Source organism: Nansenia antarctica (genome assembly GCF_963989245.1).
Source record: "Nansenia antarctica genome assembly, chromosome: 1".
Classification (NCBI taxonomy): Eukaryota; Metazoa; Chordata; class Actinopteri; order Argentiniformes; family Microstomatidae; genus Nansenia; species Nansenia antarctica.
In genome coordinates this window covers 74,431,482-74,453,779 of record NC_137674.1, presented here as the reverse complement: position 1 = coordinate 74,453,779, position 22,298 = coordinate 74,431,482, and the positions used below count along the sequence as shown (strand labels likewise).

The following is a 22,298-nucleotide window of genomic DNA, read 5'->3' as shown; positions in this document are numbered from 1 at the left end:
AACCACGCCACCTGCACACCCCTGCTACTACAGCGAAGAGGAGGGGGGCGGGGGAGGGGTCTGTGTTGTGACAGGTGCGCTCGACACACAGATGGGTCATAATTACCCCTGAACTCAACAGATTCCCACACGATTCTGACATGAAGTCCTTCCCCCCCCCAAAAAGAGAGAGGCTTCATTCTTGAAACGTTTCCCAAAAAAAAGAGAGAGAGAGTCTTATCTTACAACAGCTCAGTCTTTTACAGGTCCGTACGACTTGAAAGGGGGTTGAGTGATGTCTTCTCTACTGTGACAGACAGGCCTCACTCTTATCTCTGGCTCACCATGGAGGCCTCTGTGTCATCAGATTACTGGGGGGGGGGGTTGGGGGGGGGGGGTAGTTTTGGCTTCACAGGGCCTCCACTGTCCACCACAATCCCCCCCAGGAAGGCTGGTCCCCATTGTGCTGGTGCACGATCAGGATAAACACAGCACATCCCCCCCCCCACAGGCTTAGCAGCTTAGTCCAACATCAACAGCCATTTAAGACATTATGACCTACACTAATGCAGCACTTTGTTGGGGGGCTCTCCTGTACTCGACCAGTGGACATCGACACTAGGCGGCAGAAAGGCGGCTAGGATAGGACGCCGGCGGCAACTGAAACAATGGCAGGAACTCTAGCGGTGCAGGAGGAGGAGGAGATAGGCGGCTAGTTTCAGCTCATGCTACGCAGAGAAAGCCTAGTGTGTGTTAGGACTTAAAGAACACCGCAAAAGACCACGAAACCAAACCAAAACGATTTTCTTCTCAGCATAATTGTAGAGAAATAACAAACCAGATTTAGATAGATAGACAACGTTTATCCAGTTGAGGGAGGTACTGCAAAGCATGAGAGTATTCCCCCCGTCCCCCCCGTCCCCCGTCCCCCCGTGCTGATGTCTTTAGAAGGGCTTTGTTGACTAAGCGGTGGCGGTGGCTGGTCACTCACTCCTCCACGGTGGTGCGGAGCTCTGCCTCTGTCTTGGCCAGTTTGTCCCTCAGTCTGGAGCACTCCTCCTGGCTCCTCTCCAGCTCCTGCTGCAGGTCCCTCACCCCCGCCCCGGCCTTCTCCTGGGCCTCGCTGAGATCCACCTGGCGCTGAAACACATACACACACGCACACGCGTGCACACACACACACACACACACACACACACACAATCATGCAAATACACACACACACACACACACACACACACGCAATCATGCAAATATACACACACAATCATGCAAACACACACACACACAGACACACACAGACACACACACACCAAAGGTTTATGAAACAGAACTGGCTGTCTACTATTCTGTTTATGGAAGCAATTAGCACCCCGAGGATTAACAGGTGGGAGCAACAGATAGCTACAACACCAGATAGCTACAGATGACATTGTCATTCATTACCTTGGTTTGCTCCTCCAGTTGTTTCTTCAGGTCAACCAGTTCCTTCTCCAGCTCCACCCTCTGCTCCTGGAGAGCCCTGGCCTGGGCAGCGATGTCAGGAGACTGGGGGGGGGGGGGGGAGGACAGGTCCAACAGTGACTACACAGCCCGTTGTCACATCCAACCCAGTTCATCTAGCTGACTAACCTCACATTCTCTTTTTCATCATATTTTTTTGGTATATATATATATATATATAGATATATAATTATAATTGTGTGTCTTATGTGACAAGAAATCTTTATGTTGCTTAAGTTTAGGTCAGGGTTAGGGTGCTGTTATCAGGTTACTCCCTTTCTTGCCTCAGACTTAAACATGCAGGAAATATTTACACATGGAGGAGACATTACTGTGTACAGTACATCTACCGTGACACGTGGCTGCAATGCAAAGTAAACACAGACCGGTGGCTTGTATGTTCACCGACCACACAGTTCCCCCAGCCTAAGATAAGAGGGTTGCAGCAGGGTTAGCTGTGTGTTGAGTCTAAGGACAACACTACAACAAGGACTCACTTTGCTGTCCACTTGAACGCCCCCCGCCGCCCGGGACTTCAGGGTCTGGATCTTCTCGAAGACCAGGTTGACCTTCCTCTTTGTGGTGTCGTCGTTATCGCTGCTTCTGCGGGGGCACACACACACACACACACACACACACACACACACACACACAGAAAGTGAACACAGGTGCTTACACACACACACGGAAAGTGAACACAGGTGCTTACACACACACACACACACACACACACACACACACACACTTGGCTGATCTGAGGTTAAAGACCCCTTTGTGTGTGTGTGTGTGTGTGTGTGTGTGTGTGTATCTGTGTGTGTGTGTGTGTGTGTGTGTGTGTGTGGTGGATCAGGGTCTAATCCCAGATTGTTCCTGAGAACACGGCGGTCTCGTTCTCAGCCTAGCGGGGGCCGGGGGGGATAACGCTGCTTTGATGTGTCACCTCGCGACCCGCTCAACCTCATTACCACCCATCTATTAGGAGGCACATGCGGGGGAATGTGTCTCGCGGCCGGCCCGTTGGACACGGCAGTGGGTGTGTGCATGCAGCCTGAAACAGGAACGCGAAGAGCGAACAGAACATTGGGTTGGTGTGCCACAGTTTCTTAACGGAACTGCATTCCATTCCACTACCTGACAGGGGAGTTCCTACCCCCCTCCTCCAGTGAGTGTTTTCATCAGTCTTTCATAACCTGCTCAGCTGGCGAATGTTAAATGTTTGTCCTCCCGTGGAAGCCCTCTGGAGGAGTGTGGCTACATTTCAGCCCAGCTCTCTCCCCATCTGTGTTTCCGTTGACCTGCGACCTCTGACCTGTGACCCTGACCTGACACACCCAAAAGCTAGTTTCCTGCCCTCCCTGGGCTGCCCTTCGACCAGGCCAGAGCACACGCGGAATGCAGAAAATATTAGAAGAACTGAGGCACTTATGTGCAGAGTGCAGGGTTGCAGCCCAAGCACAGTACAGACTCATGTACTTCTGTAGACACACCTAAAGCCCCTGGACACAAGTGTTTACAGTCTAGCCCCATAAGCATGTCTGTGACATAAGAAGGGATCTATGATTCAGCCTGTGATTGGATAGGAAAACGCTAAGAACCAGTTTCTCTCTCTGATTGACATGTTGTCTCATTGGGCTTTCAGACATGGCTTATTCACCCAACATGCTGGCTTTAATCTTTGTAAACCCCGAACACACTCGCTCAAAGCCGTTCAAAGCAAGTTTGCAGTGTTTGAGTGTCTTAACACCTCATTTTACCTCACCTCCCTCGCCAGCCCGTCTATCTCAAGCCTTTGAAGTTCACCATGAAAATACTAACGTGTGTGTCCTACACTGACATAGGTGATGTCTGAGAGATCCTTCCTCTGATAACTCCTCTATTCCCCCCCCATCCCACCGTGATGGGATTTACAGCTCAGGGGTCAGAGGTAAGCCACCACGAATCAGGTGATAAAGCAGAGCAGGGTTCAGAGCATTCCTCCAAGAAAAGAGAGAGAGAGAGAGAGCAGGGAAAGAGAAAAAGTGAGAGGGAGAGGGAAATAAAGAGAAAGAGAGAGAGAATGAGGGAAAGAGAAAGAGAGAGGGAAAGAAGGAAAAAAGAGAGGGAAATACAGAAAGAGAGAGAATGAGGGAAAGAGAAAGAAAGAGGGAAAGAGGTAAAAGAGAGAGGGAAATAGAGAAAGCGCTTAACACACTACTGCTTGGATATGGCAGCTGGGAGAACAAATTCCTTCACTTTTATCACAGAGTCAGTCAGCCTGAGATAAAACACATTTAAGAGCTCCCTGGTGGCATTATCCTTCCAAATGATGCATTACTAAAGAGAGTAACTTGGCACGTTGTCTGTTGAGACTGTGGGGTTTACAGCCCACTGCATAGCAAGAGTGATACTCATGGCTATAGTCATCATGCCTAGTGTATAACATATGTATCTATTGGTAATTTGTCTAAAAGGAGAGCCACTGTGAGGCCGTATAGAGACAGGAGATATTATTTGATTCAACAGACATTCCTACCTAAAACTGGCAAGTGTGAGCCAAGAGCATTATATCATGAAGATGAAAACGTACCCATCCTTGAGGTAATTGAACAGAATCTGTTTTGCGGTCTCTTCGTGTGTTTGTTGTGAAAGCTCCTGCTGACCTTTCAAAAGATCAGGTGTCACCTGGATGGGAGAGGAAAGGAACAGAGAGAGATAAGACAAGGGAGAGTGAAAGAAGTCACTCCCCTCTCCGTGTGGTTTCATTGTAATATGTAGATTTGTTGAGCCAATGATTTAACTGTAATCATACACACTAATAAATGATTAGTTAGGTACTGAAAATATACAGAGTATCAATAAAGAGACTACGTTAAATGTAGTTGTTTCCCAAACTAATCTTGGCTACCAAGAATCAAGAATCATTACCAATGATTCTTGACAAACATATTTCAATAACAAAAACACAAAGTCACTGTATTTACCTGTGCGTCTACCTCTGTGCTGGGCTTCTTGGCCGAGTCAGTGGAAGGTTTGGATAGAGATCCTGTAGCCACACTGGTCAAAACCTTTATGCTCGGTGAAGATTTACCCTCCTCAGTTGCCTTACTCTCAAATGGTAGTGTGGAGGAGCGACTCTGTGGTTTTTTGTACCCCTGGATGGAGGCAGCTGAGACTGTGCCCTGAGGGGAGCCTGGAACACTGCTACCCCGAGATGGAGCTCTGGAGCTGGGCTTGCCCTCCACTGCTGCCACCCAGGAGTCTTTACTTCCGGCTATCTTCTGGAGGTGCAGCTGTGAGGGCCGGAGGACGTGTTCCGTGGTTCTGCCCTGGTTCCTGCTGAACTCCTCCAGGTATTCGGACTCTTCCCTCAGGCCGAAGGGCAAGGCGCTGTCAACGCTCCGCGACCGCTTCCTGTCCTCTGGGTTGATCCTGTTCCTCCTGCCCGCCCTGCCCCGGTGGTGGTGGTGGCCGCCATCTTTGCCGTCAAACTTGTCGATGAGCTCGTCCACCCCGGGGATGGATCCTGTGTCGATGTCGCGGCCCGTCCCTGCCAGGAAGGGGATGTAGCGGCGGTTCTGGTGGCGGTTGATGGTGTCTGCGTACAGTGCGTCCAGCTGGTCGTCCAGCAGGGCTTTGGTGGTGTTGGTGGAGGAGGTGGAGGAGTGGCGGGACCGGGAGGAGGACTGCAGCACGGGCCCGCTGGAGTCGGTCCTGCGCAGGGGGAGGACGTCTGGCTCGCGCCGGCTACGCTCCAGGCTGGAGTCGTTGCTGCTGATGGTGCTGGGGGACCTGCAGGAGGCCTTGGTCTGCTCCCTGGGGGAGGTGGACACAGCAGAGGGCTGGGGAACGGGCATGCGCTGGGACTGAGGCTGCAGTTGGGGCTGAGACCTGGGTCTGGACAAGGATGGAGACTGGGGCTTGGACAGGGGTGGAGACTGGGGTTTGGACAGGGGTGGAGACTGGGATTTGGACAGGGGTGGAGACAGGGGCTTGGACAGGGGTGGAGACAGGGGCTTGGACAGGGGTGGAGACTGGGGCTTGGACAGGGGTGGAGACTGGGGCTTGGACAGGGGTGGAGACTGGGGCTTGGACAGGGGTGGAGAGTGGGACTTGGACTGGGGTAGAGACTGGGGCTGTGCAATCTGGGCCTGAGGCTTTGACTGTGGCTGAGCGAGCTTGGCTTGAGGCTTGGCTAGAGGCTTGGCTTGAGGCTGGGCTAGTTTGGTCTGAGGCTTAGAGGGGGCTGGCTGGGGCTGGGTTCTCTCCTGCTGCACAGGATCCCTTCTCTGGTCCAGGCTGGACGACTTGGGATGGGTGACCACCGGGGATGAAGATCTGGGTGACGAGCCTTGTCGGGGATTCCCGGTGTCAGCCGTGGAGCTCGGCCTGGGAGGCAGGGAGGTATCAGCCGTGGAGCTCGGCCTGGGAGGCAGGGAGGTATCAGCCGTGGAGCTCGGCCTGGGAGGCAGGCTGTTGTAGCGATCCAGGTTCAGAGTGTTGTTCTCAGGGTCGTAAGGCTTCAGGATCTCTGGGTGTCTCTGGAAGTTCAGAAGGTTGGACGGCTTCTTCCCCGGCGGATCCGTGAACTCGGTGACGCCGTTGTGAGAGCCTCCGAACTGCATCTGCTTCTGAGACCTGTACTCCACAAACGGGCTGTCGGACGACCCGGCCTCCCTGCTACCTTTGAAATCATACTCGTTGTAGTTGTCGATGAAAGAACCCTCCGGCTCTGTGTACCCGTTACTGTTAGGATCCGTGTAGGGCTGGGGTCCGCGGTCCTGGTTGTTCAGAACCACATAGGGGTGTCCATCGATGCCCTGGACCCTGATACTGAGGCCATAGGTGCCGGCTCCGTTGCTGTGAGCCCTGGAGGGGCGGGAAGGCTGTGTGTAGCCCTGCTGCAGTCCACTGTTGGGAATGCCAGAGACTCTGTAAGACTCCATCAGGAATGTAGACAGAGGATAAATCCCTCTCCCTGGATCAGGCCCACCTCTGCAAACATAACAAGGACATAATCTGGTTATTAGTCTGAAAATGAGAGGCCATCAGATTTAATAATCAGCAGCGAACGAATGTCCCAGTTCCACAGCCGCTAATGAGCGTTTTAAAGCCTTACAACATTATGATTATATCATCTTGGTCTAATTTCTCAGACTTTTTTTTATATGTAGTTCATGCTTTGTTTGTTTAGCAAGTTGTTCCACAGAGAAGGCTCTGGCCAACTGCTCAGCTCCACCATTGCGCCTAATGAGCGGAGTGAGATACTGAACTGCCCTAAAATAACATGAGAGGCCAGTTTTTACCAACAAACAAACTTGAAAACATGAGTCAACATTCACTACACCCTTATTGAAAGGCAAACAACTAGGTACTGGAAAAGCATAACAAGCAATTTACTGACCGTCATTTGTTTATAATTATAGCTAAGGTGCAAATGACAATTTACAGCTCATAACTGAGGGTGTTTGAATGCCCCCCCCCAAAAAAAAAAAAGTATTTCAGCACAGTGACTCACTCTAAACATAAAAACATAAATGTGTCATACTGCTGAAAATACCATGACTAACATGATTGCAACTCTGCAGAGTACCTCCTTGAACACCTTTGTTAGTGATGTTTGTTAATGACTGTGTGTGTGTGTGTGTGTGTGTGTGTGTGTGTGTGTGTGTGTGTGTGTGTGTGTGTGTGTGTGTGTGTGTGTGTGTGTGTGTGTGTGCGTGTGCGTGTGCGTGTGCGTGTGCGTGTGCGTGTGTGTGTGTGTGTGTGTACGAGTCTATTGAACCAAACTCTGCTGATCCCTGTAAATGACACTGTGATTTGTAGTCCCTGTAGAGGGCCCTGCTCGCTGTAACAGTAAACCATGGGAAGGGCTGCTTGAGGTACGGGGGTAATAGACCTAAAGCATGGCCATTATCAACCCTGTTTAAAACACCGCAGAACAGAGTCACCACGCTGACAGGAGTCTGTGTTGAGAGGTTAAATGTCTGCTACACTTAGCTAAAGCCAACAATATACACAAGAGACTGAACCTTTACACTTTGATATAGCACCATAACACAGAGAAAGGTTTATTTCCCTTGTTTCCAGGCACCCTTGTTGGTTTCATTAAGCTAAAAAGGTTAATCACAAGTATAGTATATCGATTACAAGGCTCTACTAAAGAGTCATTAGGATTAATTAAGTGATTGTCCGGAGTTAATCCCTGCTGTTAGGAACCCTAGTTAGGAGAGCGTTGATTACATGCCTGTCACACACTCCTGTCCAACACCCTCACATACTATAGTAAACCTGTACCGTCTATTCTATACATCACATACACCACAATTTCTGGAGGAACAATCTTTTTGACTAAGATAATACAGTATGTCTGAATGAGGAAAGATCTGATGTGTCAAATATCTGCCAGTGAGAGTTAGGCCTAAAGATCAAGTGGAGGCTAGTTAGTGTTTGTGAGTGAGGCTGAGGCCGGGGATCAGGTCCATTCGACCCTGAGAAGCACTAGGGCTACAGTATATCAGCTCACAGGAAGACCACAAGACACACAAAAGAGACACAGACATCAGTACGCACCATGTGTGCCCCTGGACAATAGGCTCTTATCAGGGTCAGGGTTTACCCTGCTGATAACGTCCCCCATTTCCCCTCTCAAACAAACAAACACATCCATGAATCTCATTAATCGCCTGGTGTTACAAGCAAGACAAACTGTGACAGGGATGGAAGAACACTGATAAGGGCCTGAAACAAAAGCTGACAGCAGATAATGTCAAATGACAATGAAATCCTGATACAGACTCAACCTCAAAGTCTTGAAGGAGGGAATCTTTTACAACCCTCGTTCAGAATGAAATTTGAGGACTGAATCCAACTGCATTGTTTGGTTGAACAGGTAGGAGACAGGTGACGGATGATCGTTCTATTTCTATGGGTGATGCACCAGCATGTCGTACGTCCTGCTGTTTTCTATTAATACTCAGAGTCAAAGGAGCATCATAGTTTCCAGCCTGCATTACAGGGAAGGGAGGACAATGAGGCCAAGTTAAAGCCACTTAGATCCAAAAGGAAGGGCCGCTCTGGAGAGGACAGGGAGAAGGGGGGGAAAAAGCAGTAAACGACACAATAGCCTCTTTCACTCCTCGTATCACATGTATCCAACACACAAGGCCTCTGAGGTGTGAGACGTGTTCCTCTCATTGTGTCCCTCTCTGTCCGAGAGGGAGGAAACGCCGGGTGGAGCCAACTTCTCCCCCCACAGTGCTCCAGAAAGCCATAACTACACTGAACACAAATATAAACGCAACACTTTTGTTTTTGCTCCAATTGTTGTTCATGAGTTGAAATCAAAGATTCCCTCAAAATGTGCGACTTGTGTGGCATTGTGCTGTGTGATATAACTGCACATTTTAGAGTGGCCTTTTATTGTTTTACCAGGCACAGCTGTGAAATAATCATGATGTCTAATCAGCATCTGGATATGCCACACCTGTCAGGTGGATGGATTATCTTGGCAAAGGAGAAGTGCTCACTAACAGAGATTTAAACAAGTTTGTGAACACAATTTGAGAGGAATAGGCCTTTTGTGTACATAGAAAAAGTATGTACTTTCAACCTGTGAAAAATTGGTGCAAAAACAAGTGTTTATATTTTTGTTCAGTGTAGTTCACAACCCTCCACCCCTCACCCTTCACGCTCCTCTACCCTCCTCTCTCCACCCTTCACCCTCCACCTTCTGCCCTCCACATTCTACCCTTCACCCTCCACCTTCTACCCTCCACATTCTACACTTCACCCTTCCAACCTCCAACCTCCTCCCTCCACCTTCTCCTCTAAACCTTCTACCCACCTTCCACCCTCCACCTTCTCCTCTAAACCTTCTACCCTCCACCTTCCACCCTCTCCTCTAAACCTTCTACCCTCCACCATCCACCCTCTACCATCCACCCTCCACCTTCTACCCTCCACCCTCCACCCTTCCACCCTCCACCCTTCCACCCTCCACCTTCTCCTCTAAACCTTCTATCCTCCACCTTCTACCATCCATCCTTCCATCCTCCACCCTCTACCATCCACCCTTCCACCCTCCACCCTCTACCCTCCACCCTCCACCTTCTACCCTCACCAGTCTCCATACATATCAAGGCAAAGGTCACACTGCTGAGAGAAGCTAGGATGTCAATCCCAAGCCTTTGATCTTTCCTAGGGGGAGGTAGGAGCGAAGAAAACAAGGGAAAACAATCTACATGTGAAGTGTTCTGCGTTATGGCTGTTGTGCTATCACAGTAACACAAGAGAGCAGATGAGGACAGATTAAAACAATACTAAATAATACACACAGTAATGGAAGCCTTGATCCTTCCTAGTCTCCAGTGGGTTATTATGCTCAGGAAATGATGCAATCCACAATTAAAAAGTATTAAAAACAGACCATAATATACAATGCATAATGTTGTACCAAGGATAAAGAAAGACTATTATGATCTATAACATTATCATCATACATTATTGCTGTGCACATAGCTACCAGGTGAGCAATGACAACCAGAATACTTCAGCAGCCATTAGTATTTTCCAGAGGTGAGTCCAAGGAATTTTCTCCAGTAAATATTTTTTTTCGGAATAACTTTAAGCATAACAGTTTGCAAACTAACTGAAAACTAACTTAACTCTTTTGAAAAGTATTGCATTATAAAACGCATCGAGTATGAAGAGTACTTCTGCGCTCATATTATGCATTGAAAAAGTTAACAGGAGCGACACAACAAGTCCATAGGAGCGAAGTTTCTCAAAGTACTTTATATTGATGCTCTAGAAGCAACAGGTGGCTCTGCCCTGTACAATCCTGGAACGCTTCCTCCGTCTTCATAATAACACAATCAAAAGAGCTAGCCTTAACTTTTTTAGTTCTGTAATCAACAATTATTTCACCCAAAAGTTACATTGTTCAAAGCTGCCGCTGGCCAGTAAAGTTCCCACGCTCTTTAAGATTACTGTAACAAAAAGTGCAAGAAAATAAAGTTGGTCACTTACCAGCAACAATTTCCGTTCAATATGTGTGTATTCGTTGTTTAATAATACTCAGAACTCTTAAGATTTAAGACAGTGCCATACTCCACGGAATTCCTCTAAATAAATGTGTTGTCGGTGTTGTTTTCTGAGTCAGTTCAGTTTAGAAGGACACCGCCCCCAGAAGAACCATCCATAAGCCCGCCCATCTCCGAACCTCACAACACTGACCCGAGATCAGATTTACAAACCTACACTCTGAGCCTCTGCTCTGAACCTTTTAGGACCACAAACTGATCCAGGACCAGTCAACGTCAACCTGTTCGACAATGTATCCTTGTCAAACTGTAATTTTGTAGTACGTTGCACTTGCAACAGTTACCGATGTTATTCAATCTGTTACAGGCCTATAGCCCTAAAAGTAGTATTAGTAGTCATAGTAGTAATAGTAGTAGTAGTAGTAGTAGTAGTAGTAGTAGTAGTAGTAGTAGTAGTAGTAGTAGTAGTAGTAGTAGTAGTAGTAGTAGTAGTAGTAGTAGTAGTAGTAGTAGTAGTAGTAGTAGTAGTAGTAGTAGTAGTCATAGTAGTAGCAGTCGTTGTATTAGTAGTAGATGTAAGACATTTTCCATTTTGGTATAACATGTTATTTCATTGTCTTATGTACAGACCATTTTAGACTGTATCGTCAACCTTTATTGATCATTAGTAACAGGCTGGGTCAGGTGATTAGCTGCTTTACAATATTTAGTAGGCATGGGGTTAACATTATTGAAATGTCGAAAATGTCTGTTTGATTCATAGTACTACTTCGGCACATATTGTATAAATGTATAAACGCTCTTTGAGTATAGTGTGAACAAGCAAGTGGATGGATGTATACTCGCAGTGTGTGCTGTGGACCGCTCTAATATGCAAACTCTTTAAGACCGATAGCGTCATCTAGTGGATAATCACCTCTATGGAATTTGCCTATAGAGATATCCTACAATTACAGTATACTCTGCTGTTGGTTGGTACATGATTGATGTAGGCCCTCATGACACTTTCCAAACAACAACACAAAACAAAACCATCCTCAGCAAGTAGGCTTTACAACCAACATTTTCTTCCTATAATTTCATTATGATAAACAAGTAGCACAAGACATCTAGGCAAGGCAAGGCAAGTTTATTTGTATAGCACATTTCATACAACAGGGGCAGTTCAAAGTGCTTTACATACATTATTTAAATTATACAGCAAGAGCGGCATAGTAAGAAAAACGAAAAAAAAGACATTGATAGAAGTGTTTGTGTTTAATCATAACTGCTGCAAAACATGAAGGTCTTTAGCTTAGATTTTAATATTTTAAGGGTTTGGGCATGGGCGTCAGCAGCTTTTTGAATGTGGGGGGGACACTTATTTTTCGAGGGGTCTGGGGGTCCTCCCCCCGAAATTTTTTAAATAGTAGATTCAATTTCCTGCATTCTGGTGCGTTTTACACCCAAAATAATCTCCCTCTTTCTTTGTTTTTCCTTGGAGCTGGCATGGTCTGCAATTACTGACTACTATTATGTTTTGGTTTAACTCACAGAGGCCTGACACTGACACGTGGCACTTTTTAGGTACTTTATTAAATATGAAGATTCAAAAAGAATCAAAGAGTGAATTAGAAAAGAATGAGGTAACTTTGAGTCAACAAATTGAATAAAAAGTTATGAGGAAACATAAAATATGTACCTAGGCTACTCAGAGCCTATTACAATCAAACTTAGCCCTCTTCAGTGCATTGCAGAACATACAACTATAACAAACAAAACAAAAATCAAAGAGTGAATTAGAGCTGTCTCCACTGCCCCTGCCTGCTGCCCCTGCCTCTGACTCACTCTCACTCTCAACCACCTATATCAGGAGAAATGGGGATGCATTGAGCACTTGTTCATATTGTTTTTCTCTAATAGAACATTTGACATAGAAATACAATCATCAATACAAAAAATACAATCACAAGCATTTTAGAAATAGAAAAATAAATGGAACAGGTGTTTTCTTCTTATTTTTTAACCCTAGCTCAAGCAATCAGATGCAAAATTGATTCTTTGGGTGGGTGCAATGGCCAAATTAAATAGTGCAAATGCTCAGGGCAATGAACACGGGCAGGAGATGCAATAATGACAGGACAGGTAAGCACTGTGAGGTGTTTGTCGCCATTCTGTGCTTTTGATGACATTTTGCCTGTGTCTGTTCTGCATTTAAACATGTCTAACCGCACTAGTAATGCCTAACAAAACTGCTAGTGCCATATAGCTGATCTAGCTCGTATTTGGTTGCTTTGGTTGCTATGCTAATTCTATTGCTAATACAGAGAATGTCTCATAAGGTGCTAACATTCTTATCAGAAAAGCTGGCTGTGTTTGACCTTGGGAGAACGCAATGTTGCTGTTTGGCCACTCACGGGAAAAAAGTGAGAGTGAGAGTGGGAGTGGGAGTGAGAGAGGGAGTGGGAGTGAGAGTGAGAGTGGGGGTGGGAGTGAGAGAGGAGTGAGAGTGAGAGTGGGGAGTGGGAGTGGGAGTGAGGGAGTGAGAGTGAGAGTGGGAGTGGGAGTGAGAGAGGGAGTGGGAGTGAGAGTGGGGGTGGGAGTGAGAGAGGGAGTGGGAGTGGGAGTGAGAGAGGGAGTGGGAGTGAGAGTGGGAGTGGGAGTGAGAGAGGGAGTGGGAGTGAGAGTGAGAGTGGGAGTGGGAGTGGGAGTGAGAGAGGGAGTGGGAGTGGGAGTGAGAGTGGGGGTGAGAGAGGGAGTGGGAGTGAGAGTGGGAGTGGGAGTGAGAGTGGGGGTGGGAGTGAGAGAGGGAGTGGGAGTGGGTGTGAGAGTGGGAGTGGGAGTGGGAGTGAGAGTGGGAGTGGGAGTGGGAGTGAGAGAGGGAGTGGGAGTGGGAGTGGGAGTGAGAGAGGGAGTGGGAGTGAGAGTGGGGGTGGGAGTGAGAGAGGGAGTGAGAGTGGGAGTGGGAGTGAGAGTGGGAGTGGGAGTGAGAGAGGGAGTGGGTGTGAGAGAGGGAGTGGGAGTGAGAGAGGGAGTGGGAGAGGGAGTGAGAGAGGGAGTGGGAGAGGGAGAGGGAGTGGGAGAGGGAGTGGGAGTGGGAGAGGGAGTGGGAGTGGGAGAGGGAGTGGGAGAGGGAGTGAGAGAGGGAGTGGGAGAGGGAGAGGGAGTGGGAGAGGGAGTGGGAGTGGGAGCTCTCTGCCCGGCGCTCTGGTCTGTTACAGCAATACACAATATGTGGGGAGTGGGAGTGAGAGTGGGAGTGGGAGTGAGAGTGGGAGTGGGAGTGGGAGTGAGAGTGGGAGTGGGAGTGAGAGAGGGAGTGGGAGTGGGAGTGGGAGTGAGAGAGGGAGTGGGTGTGAGAGAGGGAGTGGGAGAGGGAGAGGGAGTGAGAGAGGGAGTGGGAGAGGGAGAGGGAGTGGGAGAGGGAGTGGGAGTGGGAGCTCTCTGCCCGGCGCTCTGGTCTGTTACAGCAATACACAATATGTGGGGAGTGGGAGTGAGAGTGGGAGTGGGAGTGAGAGAGGGAGTGGGAGTGGGAGAGGGAGTGAGAGAGGGAGTGGGAGTGGGAGAGGGAGTGGGAGTGAGAGTGGGAGTGGGAGTGGGAGTGAGAGAGGGAGTGGGATTGGGAGTGGGAGTGGGAGTGAGAGAGGGAGTGGGAGTGGGAGTGGGAGTGGGAGTGGGAGTGAGAGAGGGAGTGGGAGTGGGAGTGGGAGTGGGAGAGGGAGTGGGAGTGGGAGTGAGAGAGGGAGTGAGAGTGGGAGTGGGAGTGGGAGTGGGAGTGAGAGAGGGAGTGGGAGTGGGAGTGGGAGTGAGTGGGATTGGGAGTGGGAGTGGGAGTGAGAGAGGGAGTGGGAGTGGGAGTGGGAGTGGGAGTGGGAGAGGGAGTGGGAGTGGGAGTGGGAGTGGGAGAGGGAGTGGGAGTGGGAGTGAGAGAGGGAGTGAGAGTGGGAGTGGGAGTGGGAGTGGGAGTGGGAGAGAGAGTGGGAGTGGGAGTGGGAGAGGGAGTGGGAGTGGGAGTGGGAGAGGGAGTGGGAGTGGGAGTGGGAGTGAGAGAGGGAGTGGGAGTGGGAGTGAGAGAGGGAGTGGGAGCTCTCTGCCCGGCGCTGTGTCCTGTTACAGCAATACACAATAGGGTCTCTGTTCTCCGCTGACACACCACAGCCGGGACCTCCATACCCACTCAGCAGAGTGTGCTGTCCGGCCCTGAGTGAGAGGAGCTTCAGCCAGGCGCTCTAGGACAGCCATGGAACACACTTACACACACAAGTTGACAAGTAGTGAGGTCACATTCGACTTTGGCTTGTTATTGTGGGTGTTATTTTGCGATTCGATCATCGTGTTACATAACAGCATTGCACCGTCTTATTAGATCCTTGAGAGCTAACCTTCCTGCTCAATGTTAATCGCTGTTGCCCTGATTTTTTGGTACTGAGGGAAAACATATTAGACACAACGAAAAACAGTAACATGGAATATGGATCCATTTGACAGTTATATGGGATTAAAGAAAGAACGTAAGACATCGAAATTCTGAAGATGGAGACAACCTGTACATGAATCTGTATGTCTCGACGACATTGGAAATGAGGGTGACCTCAATTGTCCTTTCGAGAATAAATAAAGGTTTGAATGAATGAATGAATGAAAGACAGACAGACAGAGAGACAGACAGACACAGACAGACAGACAGACAGACAGGAAGGAAGACAGACAAAAAGGAAGACAGACAGACAGAAAGGAAGACAGACAGACAGACAGACAAAAAGGAAGACAGACAGACAGAAGGGAAGACAGACAGACAAGCTCGAGGTCCACAGCATGGCAGCGAGCCCTTTGGTGAGGCTCCAGAGACACACGCCAAGTCTCGTCTATCATCAAGCCCACCAAGGCTCACTCACAGGCAGCCAGACGCACAGGGAGTCAGCCTTCAGACATGGTGGTCCTACGCTTATACAAAACATATCCATGACTTTGTATGACCGCAAATACACACTCAGAGGCATGATACAGACAGGAAGGCTGAAGACACACACGATCTCTCTCTCTCTCTCTCTCTCTCTCTCTCTCTCTCTCTCTCTCTCTCTCTCTCTCTCTCTCTCTCACACACACACACACTCTCTCTCTCTCTCCCATACACACACACCCACACACACACACTCTTTCTCTCTCTCACATACACACACACACACACACACACAGACACACGCGCACACACACAGACAGACACACACGTGCATGCACACGCATACACACACACAAACACACAGACAGACAGACAGGAATTGGAGATATGCACTTATAGAAGCCCCCACTGCATAATTTGTAATCCCAACTGAAATGCTGTGTTTTGATTTCCAGTGATTTAGTGAGCGAGTCCCAGACTTCACAGCAGTCAGCATCTTCTTTCCACTATCACCTCGTCAACGTACGGAGCTGGGACCTGACCTGTCAGGAGGATACCATGAGGGATGGCCTCACACTCACACGTACAGAAGGATAATGCCCCGCAGATGTTCTGGGACTCTGAGACAACCTCTGGGATTTACATCTGTCTTTTCATTGGACAAGTAGGACTGAATTATGTCACAGCACAACTATGTTTCTCTGTTAAATACATCCAGTGTTGTTTAAAGACCTCATTTATGAGACACGTTTGATTGTCCATTTAATCACTGAATATGTTTTCTATGCATTTGTACATACTATTATTTTTGCATGTTGCACATACCTGTTGATATAGCCTCTATTTATATATACCATACTGTACATAAGATACAGGTCTTAACTGTACATAGATCATAACTGTATATACCTCTAAACTACCGTACATGCCATACTGTACCTATCACTATCACTGTCATGTTTTATATCACTATATGCACTTCTGGTTAGATAAACTGCTAAACTGCATTTCGTTGTCTGGTACTCAGCAATGACCATAAAGATGAATCTAATCTAATTGTATGCCTTTATTGTACGATCCAATCATATATGTGAGATTATAATAGTTGAAAGTAAACAGCCTTTATTATGCTGCTATCACACTTTATTAAAAATAGAAACATATATTCCATAGTACTTTTCATACAGACTACAATGGTCCACTAATACCATTTAAAAATGAATTACATATAAAACACACTCCTGAACACAGTTCCTCATTTGGCCTAGATCCACTGCAGAAAGGTCTTCAGAGGGGACACCTGGAAAGGGGGGGGGGGGGGGGGGGCTGGGAAGGGTAGTTCTTCAGAGAGGGGGGGCCTTGGAGGGTAGTTCTTCAGGGGGGGGGGGGGGGCTGGGAAGGGTATTTCTTCAGAGAGGGGGGGCCTTGGAGGGTAGTTCTTCAGAGGGGGGGGGGGGCCTGGGAGGGTAGTTCTTCAGGGGGGGGGGGGGGCTGGGAAGGGTATTTCTTCAGAGGGGGGGGCTGGGAAGGGTATTTCTTCAGAGGGGGGGGGGGCTGGGAAGGGTATTTCTTCAGAGGGGGGGGGCTGGGAAGGGTATTTCTTCAGAGGGGGGGGGGGCTGGGAAGGGTATTTCTTCAGAGGGGGGGGGCTGGGAAGGGTATTTCTTCAGAGGGGGGGGCTGGGAAGGGTAGTTCTTCAGAGGGGGGGGCCTGGGAAGGGTATTTCTTCAGAGGGGGGGGGGGGCTGGGAAGGGTATTTCTTCAGAGGGGGGGGGGGGAAGGGTAGTTCTTCAGAAGGGGGGGGGGCTGGGAAGGGTAGTTCTTCAGAGGGGGGGGGGGGGCTGGGAAGGGTATTTCTTCAGAAGGGGGGGGGCTGGGGAGGGTAGTTCTTCAGAGGGGGGGGCTGGGAAGGGTAGTTCTTCAGGGGGGGGGGGGCTGGGGAGGGTATTTCTTCAGAAGGGGGGGGGCTGGGAAGGGTAGTTCTTCAGAGGGGGGGGGCTGGGAAGGGTAGTTCTTCAGGGGGGGGGGCTGGGAAGGGTATTTCTTCAGAGAGGGGGGGGCTGGGAAGGGTATTTCTTCAGAGAGGGGGGGGCTGGGAAGGGTATTTCTTCAGAGAGGGGGGGGCTGGGAAGGGTATTTCTTCAGAGGGGGGGGGCTGGGACGGGTAGTTCTTCAGAGGGGGGGGGGCTGGGAAGGGTAGTTCTTCAGAGGGGGGGGGCTGGGAAGGGTATTTCTTCAGAGGGGGGGGGCTGGGAAGGGTAGTTCTTCAGAGGGGGGGGCTGGGAAGGGTATTTCTTCAGAGGGGGGGGGCTGGGAAGGGTAGTTCTTCAGAGGGGGGGGGGGGCTGGGAAGGGTATTTCTTCAGAGGGGGGGGGCTGGGAAGGGTAGTTCTTCAGAGGGGGGGGGGGGCTGGGAAGGGTAGTTCTTTAGAGGGGGGGGGGGCCTGGGAAGGGTTGTTCTTCAGAGGGGGGGGGGCTGGGGAGGGTAGTTCTTCAGAGGGGGGGGGGGGCCTGGGAAGGGTATTTCTTCAGAGGGGGGGGGCGGGGAAGGGTATTTCTTCAGAGGGGGGGGCCTGGGAAGGGTAGTTGTTCAGAGGGGGGGGGACACACCTGGTAAGGGTAGTTGTTCAGAGGGGGGGGGGGTAGTTGTTCAGAGGGGGGGGGGAGGACACCTGGTAAGGGTAGCCCTGCCACAGTAGCACACATCTGTGAACACATTATGGTACTTGACTCAACCTAATGCACCCTCCAGCACTGTTTCAGGAAACAATAACCGAAGTGCATGGAAACAACAGGAAAAGAAAAGATGGAGAAACAGAAAAATAGTTGTCGTCCAGAGAAGGAAATAAATGCACATACAATTGTGTTAAAAAAGATGGCACATTTATTGCTACATAAATGTTATATACATATTGTGTTTTCTGTTACCGAGACAGAAAATTCAACTTCTTGCTGCTGGTTTTTGATGTGCATCAACAATACCTTATTTTTTTTGACACAAATACAAATCTTTTATCAACCAACAATGGAGACTGAAGACCAAGATGGAGAGCACACCTTCAGGAAAGCTCGTACAATACCTCATGTACTAGACTGCGAGCTCTGATCCTACTATGTTCTTAGGATGCTATCTGTACATGTCTGATAATAATGGACAGGTTATGGTAAATAACCGTACATTTTTACTATCTAATATAGTAAAATAAAGTAAGAAACTTTTTACTCAAAACTTTCGATTTCAAAAATCTAGAAAGAGTAATATTTAGAATTCAAGAAATGTTCTTACAATATTATTGTATAAAAGACTAACTACAGTGAAAAATAAGCCAAATGTAGTTTTTTTTGTAACTTTTTTTTCTTCTTTTTTTCATATATTATATGAGGGAAAGCTTCTGGGAATACAGCAACGTCTAACATAGCCAACAGAGGAGCAAAGAAACAGATAGAAGAAGAAAAAAATTAAGGGAAGGGAAAATGATAAAGAGCAGGCAGTGACATACATTATAACCTCAATCAAAGTCTGCCAGCAACATGAATACAAGCTCATGAATACTGAAATGAAGAACAAGGCCACATACAGTACAGTCAGAGAAAACACAACAATACATGTGTCCAAGTTTTTTTTCACAAAAAGGAAGTTGTTGTTTAATCAGAAACCTTTTGAGAAACTCTCGGGGCGGTGGGAGGGTTCGATGGCATCCTTTGTTCTATTACTTGTTTATCCACAGAATACTTGTTCTGGATGTGGCAGCCTTGTTTTAAGGGCGGATAATAACGGAAGACAGTATACAAGAAAATAAATGGAATACAAAGCAAAGAGTTAAGACCAAAATACTTTTAAAAAGAAGAAAAGTAAAGCATGCACACGGATACAAAAATAAAATAAAATAAGCGATGACCACGGTTCTCTATCCTCAAACATAATAGAAAAATAAGAAAAGTCCTGCTCAAAACTGTGTTTGTTCATCGTTGTACTACCGGTCTGAAGAACCAACTGTCTTCTGGTGTTTAAGTGTGTGAATACACATCTCGTCGAGGTGTTGCGCCCACCCTTACCATCCACCACAGTGGTTTACTCTATCAAGTACTCCACTGCTTGGATCAAAACAAAGCCATTCTAAATATTAGATCATTTAGAATTCCTCTCTGCTAATTCACACGCAACATTATGCTGTACTACAGTATGAAGTCTAGAGAAATGACTTGTATACAATTACAAATAAACATATAACTTGTGATTACTTTGAATAATGATTTTTTGTTACTTTTTTTTCCTTTAGTTCTTTTTCAACAGAAAGAAAATAAAGCGGAAAAGTTCATTCAGGCCAGGTGATATTGTGGTCATCGTTTTGATTCTAATTATTCAGTAAGCAATCTCTGATCAACAGCGCTAGGCAATCACAACCAGGAGGAGCTTCAGTGCAGAAGTCCAGGGCATGACCACAGCTGTTCAGCTAAGCAGAGACCATAAAGGTAACATAGAAAAACAAACTGCGATATCAGAAATATGTAATTGTGTACATTTAACACTATATGGCAAAGAAAATCAAAGGGCAGTGAAGTCCCCTCTTTTTCCTTTAGTTAAGACACTAAGAAGTATGCAGGGAATGCTATGGTTTGTAAATGGTTTGCTCTCTGTAATTGAACCGCTCACTACGGAGAATAAACACGATACGCCTTGTGTTCAGGCCTTTCAGGAAAACTAGAGTTTGCCACAGATAGTAGTGTTCAGGCTAGTGTACTGGGGCGACTCACCCACTGCTGAGCTCACAGGAGAAACTCTGGCGCAGTCCCTTTGGCTCTAATCCTGCCAGTCAGACAGAGACTGAGATAAACTAAACAGTCACATGAGTAGGTAGTTTTGGTTAAACATGCTGTTCATTGCGGAATGAATAAAACATAAATATAAATAATATATTATCTTTTTTTTTTTAAATGGGACGCTTCCGGCTTTGAGCACTCAGTAACGCAAATTCTTCTGCAGTTGGGCGGCGATTATATATTATTTTGTGTGATCTTTCTCAGTATTCAGAGAATATTTTTTTTCTTCGCTCAGACTAGTGTGGAGGGCCGGGCCATACTAGTGACACTGGCAAACTGTAGATCAACTGAAAAAAGCCACAGGCTTTCTCAAAGCAATTTCATAACTTTCCCTTTAGACATAGACTTTATAGCTCAGTAACATAATAAATAGAAGAGAGAAAAAAAACAAGAAAAAAAAACACAAATACAAAAAAAATAAAAATAATTTGCTGTTACAATGCATTCGTCAATTCAGTTTAGGCACAAGGCAACTTCCACATGGAGGGTGGAGGAGATGGTGACAGTCTCTGATTGTTCAGATGTGACACGTTGCTTGCAGACAGTGATATGTGCTGAAGTTTTTCGAGTGGGCAGAAATTTGCTGATCGTTGGGTGTCGTCACGGGAACCTGGACACTTGTTTTGTTTTTTTCTTTCTTCAATCTCAGGATTGCATTAGTCTGGAGTATCGCTTCAAGTGGTCTGTCTCCTCCAATTTGTGTCACATACTGTGAGTCCTGTCTGTCATTGGGAAGCAAGGTCACCAACTCTATCTTACAGAATTGATCTGGATCGCTTTGATCTGGAGGGTCAGAAACAAGGAATAGCGTAAATCAGTTAAATCAGTCATCATGTACATCAAATAACGACTCAATGCCCATGTGACACAATGGAAGATCATGAAACCTTTCCTCACTGTCAATGATGTTAGGATTGTACGAATCAATGACAGCATAACATAACATACGATCATATCACTTCACAGTAAGAACTGAAGGGGGCATGTGGGAGAAAGAGATTGTGTGTGCGTGTGCGTGTGCATGTGTGTGTGTGTGCATGTGTGTGTGTGTGTGTGTGTGTGTGAGGAGTAGTACCTGTGTGCTCCTCAGAGGTGGCCCATGGGGTTGGATGCGTCGGTCAGACCAGGGTGGTCCCCAGACACCCCAGACACCTTCTCCTCCTCCCTCCTCTTAAGGCAGGCTGCTTTGGGGTTCAGATTCCGCTCTGTGTGGAACAGAAAACACAATCGCTTCAGAGACTCAAATCATACAAAAAACATTACAACGTAACAGTCCTTTTACATATAGTTAACCCATTAGAAAACAATCTCCATCTCCCGTGCATCACGCAGCAGGCTATCTTACAGTATGTCACTCCAATTTCTAGAACTATGAATGTGTTATTCATATTTTGTAACCAGCGTTCTATTTCCTGCTGTGTTATCTATGTGTGTGTGTGTGTGTGTGTGTGTGTGTGTGTGTGTGTGTGTGCATGTGTGTGTACGTGCGTGTGTGTGCATGTGTGTGTGCGTGTGTGTGAGTGTGCGTGTGTGTGTATGTGCGTGTGTGTGCATGTGTGTGTGTGCTCGTGTGCGTGCGTGCGAGCTCGTGTGAAGCCTGACCTCTGACTTGCTGCTCCAGGTTCAGTATGACGGCCACGGCCTGGTGCAGGATGAGCAGCTTGGTCTGCGGCTTCTCGCTCTTCAGGTGCAGCTGCACCATGCGGCCCAGCTCCTTGAAGGCCTCGTTGATGTCCCGCACCCGCAGGCGCTCGCGGGCGTTGTTGGCCATCCTCCTCTCGCGCTCGCGCTCCGCCTTCTGCTCCGGGTTCAGGTCGGCGTCGTCCTCGTTGATGCTGCTGCAGAGGGGGGGGGGAGGGGGGGGGGGGGGGTCAGACACCACGGTCAGACGCCACGGTCAGACTGAGGCTAGGCCGAATCGGTTATCGGTTATTCGAGAGAATTAATTAGAATTAGAATTAGCGGACGCTTTTTAATCCAAAGCGACTTACAATTACAGGGACATTTTCCCTGGAGTAACTGAGGGCTAAGTGTCTTACTCAAGGGCACACTAGTGGTGGTTTTTCAGGCGGGATTTGAACTCACAACCTTCCG

The 22,298-nt window shown here is 47.8% G+C and overlaps 2 protein-coding genes across 2 annotated transcripts in view; both read right to left on the bottom strand.

Annotated features, from left to right (window-relative positions):
- cgnl1 (cingulin-like 1) overlaps positions 1-6,404 on the bottom strand; it is a gene marked incomplete at its 5' end in the record, with an annotated part of 37,389 nt that extends 30,985 nt beyond the window's left edge. The window contains 5 exons of the mRNA XM_080526112.1: positions 971-1,119; positions 1,426-1,527; positions 1,980-2,085; positions 4,049-4,143; positions 4,443-6,404. Coding sequence (XP_080382238.1) covers positions 971-1,119; positions 1,426-1,527; positions 1,980-2,085; positions 4,049-4,143; positions 4,443-6,404 — 2,414 coding nt within the window. The remainder of the gene's footprint in view (positions 1-970; positions 1,120-1,425; positions 1,528-1,979; positions 2,086-4,048; positions 4,144-4,442) is intronic.
- A 14,886-nt stretch (positions 6,405-21,290) lies between these two features.
- The window catches only part of tcf12 (transcription factor 12), a gene marked incomplete at its 3' end in the record, with an annotated part of 92,644 nt that continues 91,636 nt past the window's right edge, over positions 21,291-22,298 (bottom strand). The window contains 2 exon segments of the mRNA XM_080542433.1: positions 21,291-21,409; positions 21,807-22,042. Coding sequence (XP_080398559.1) covers positions 21,291-21,409; positions 21,807-22,042 — 355 coding nt within the window.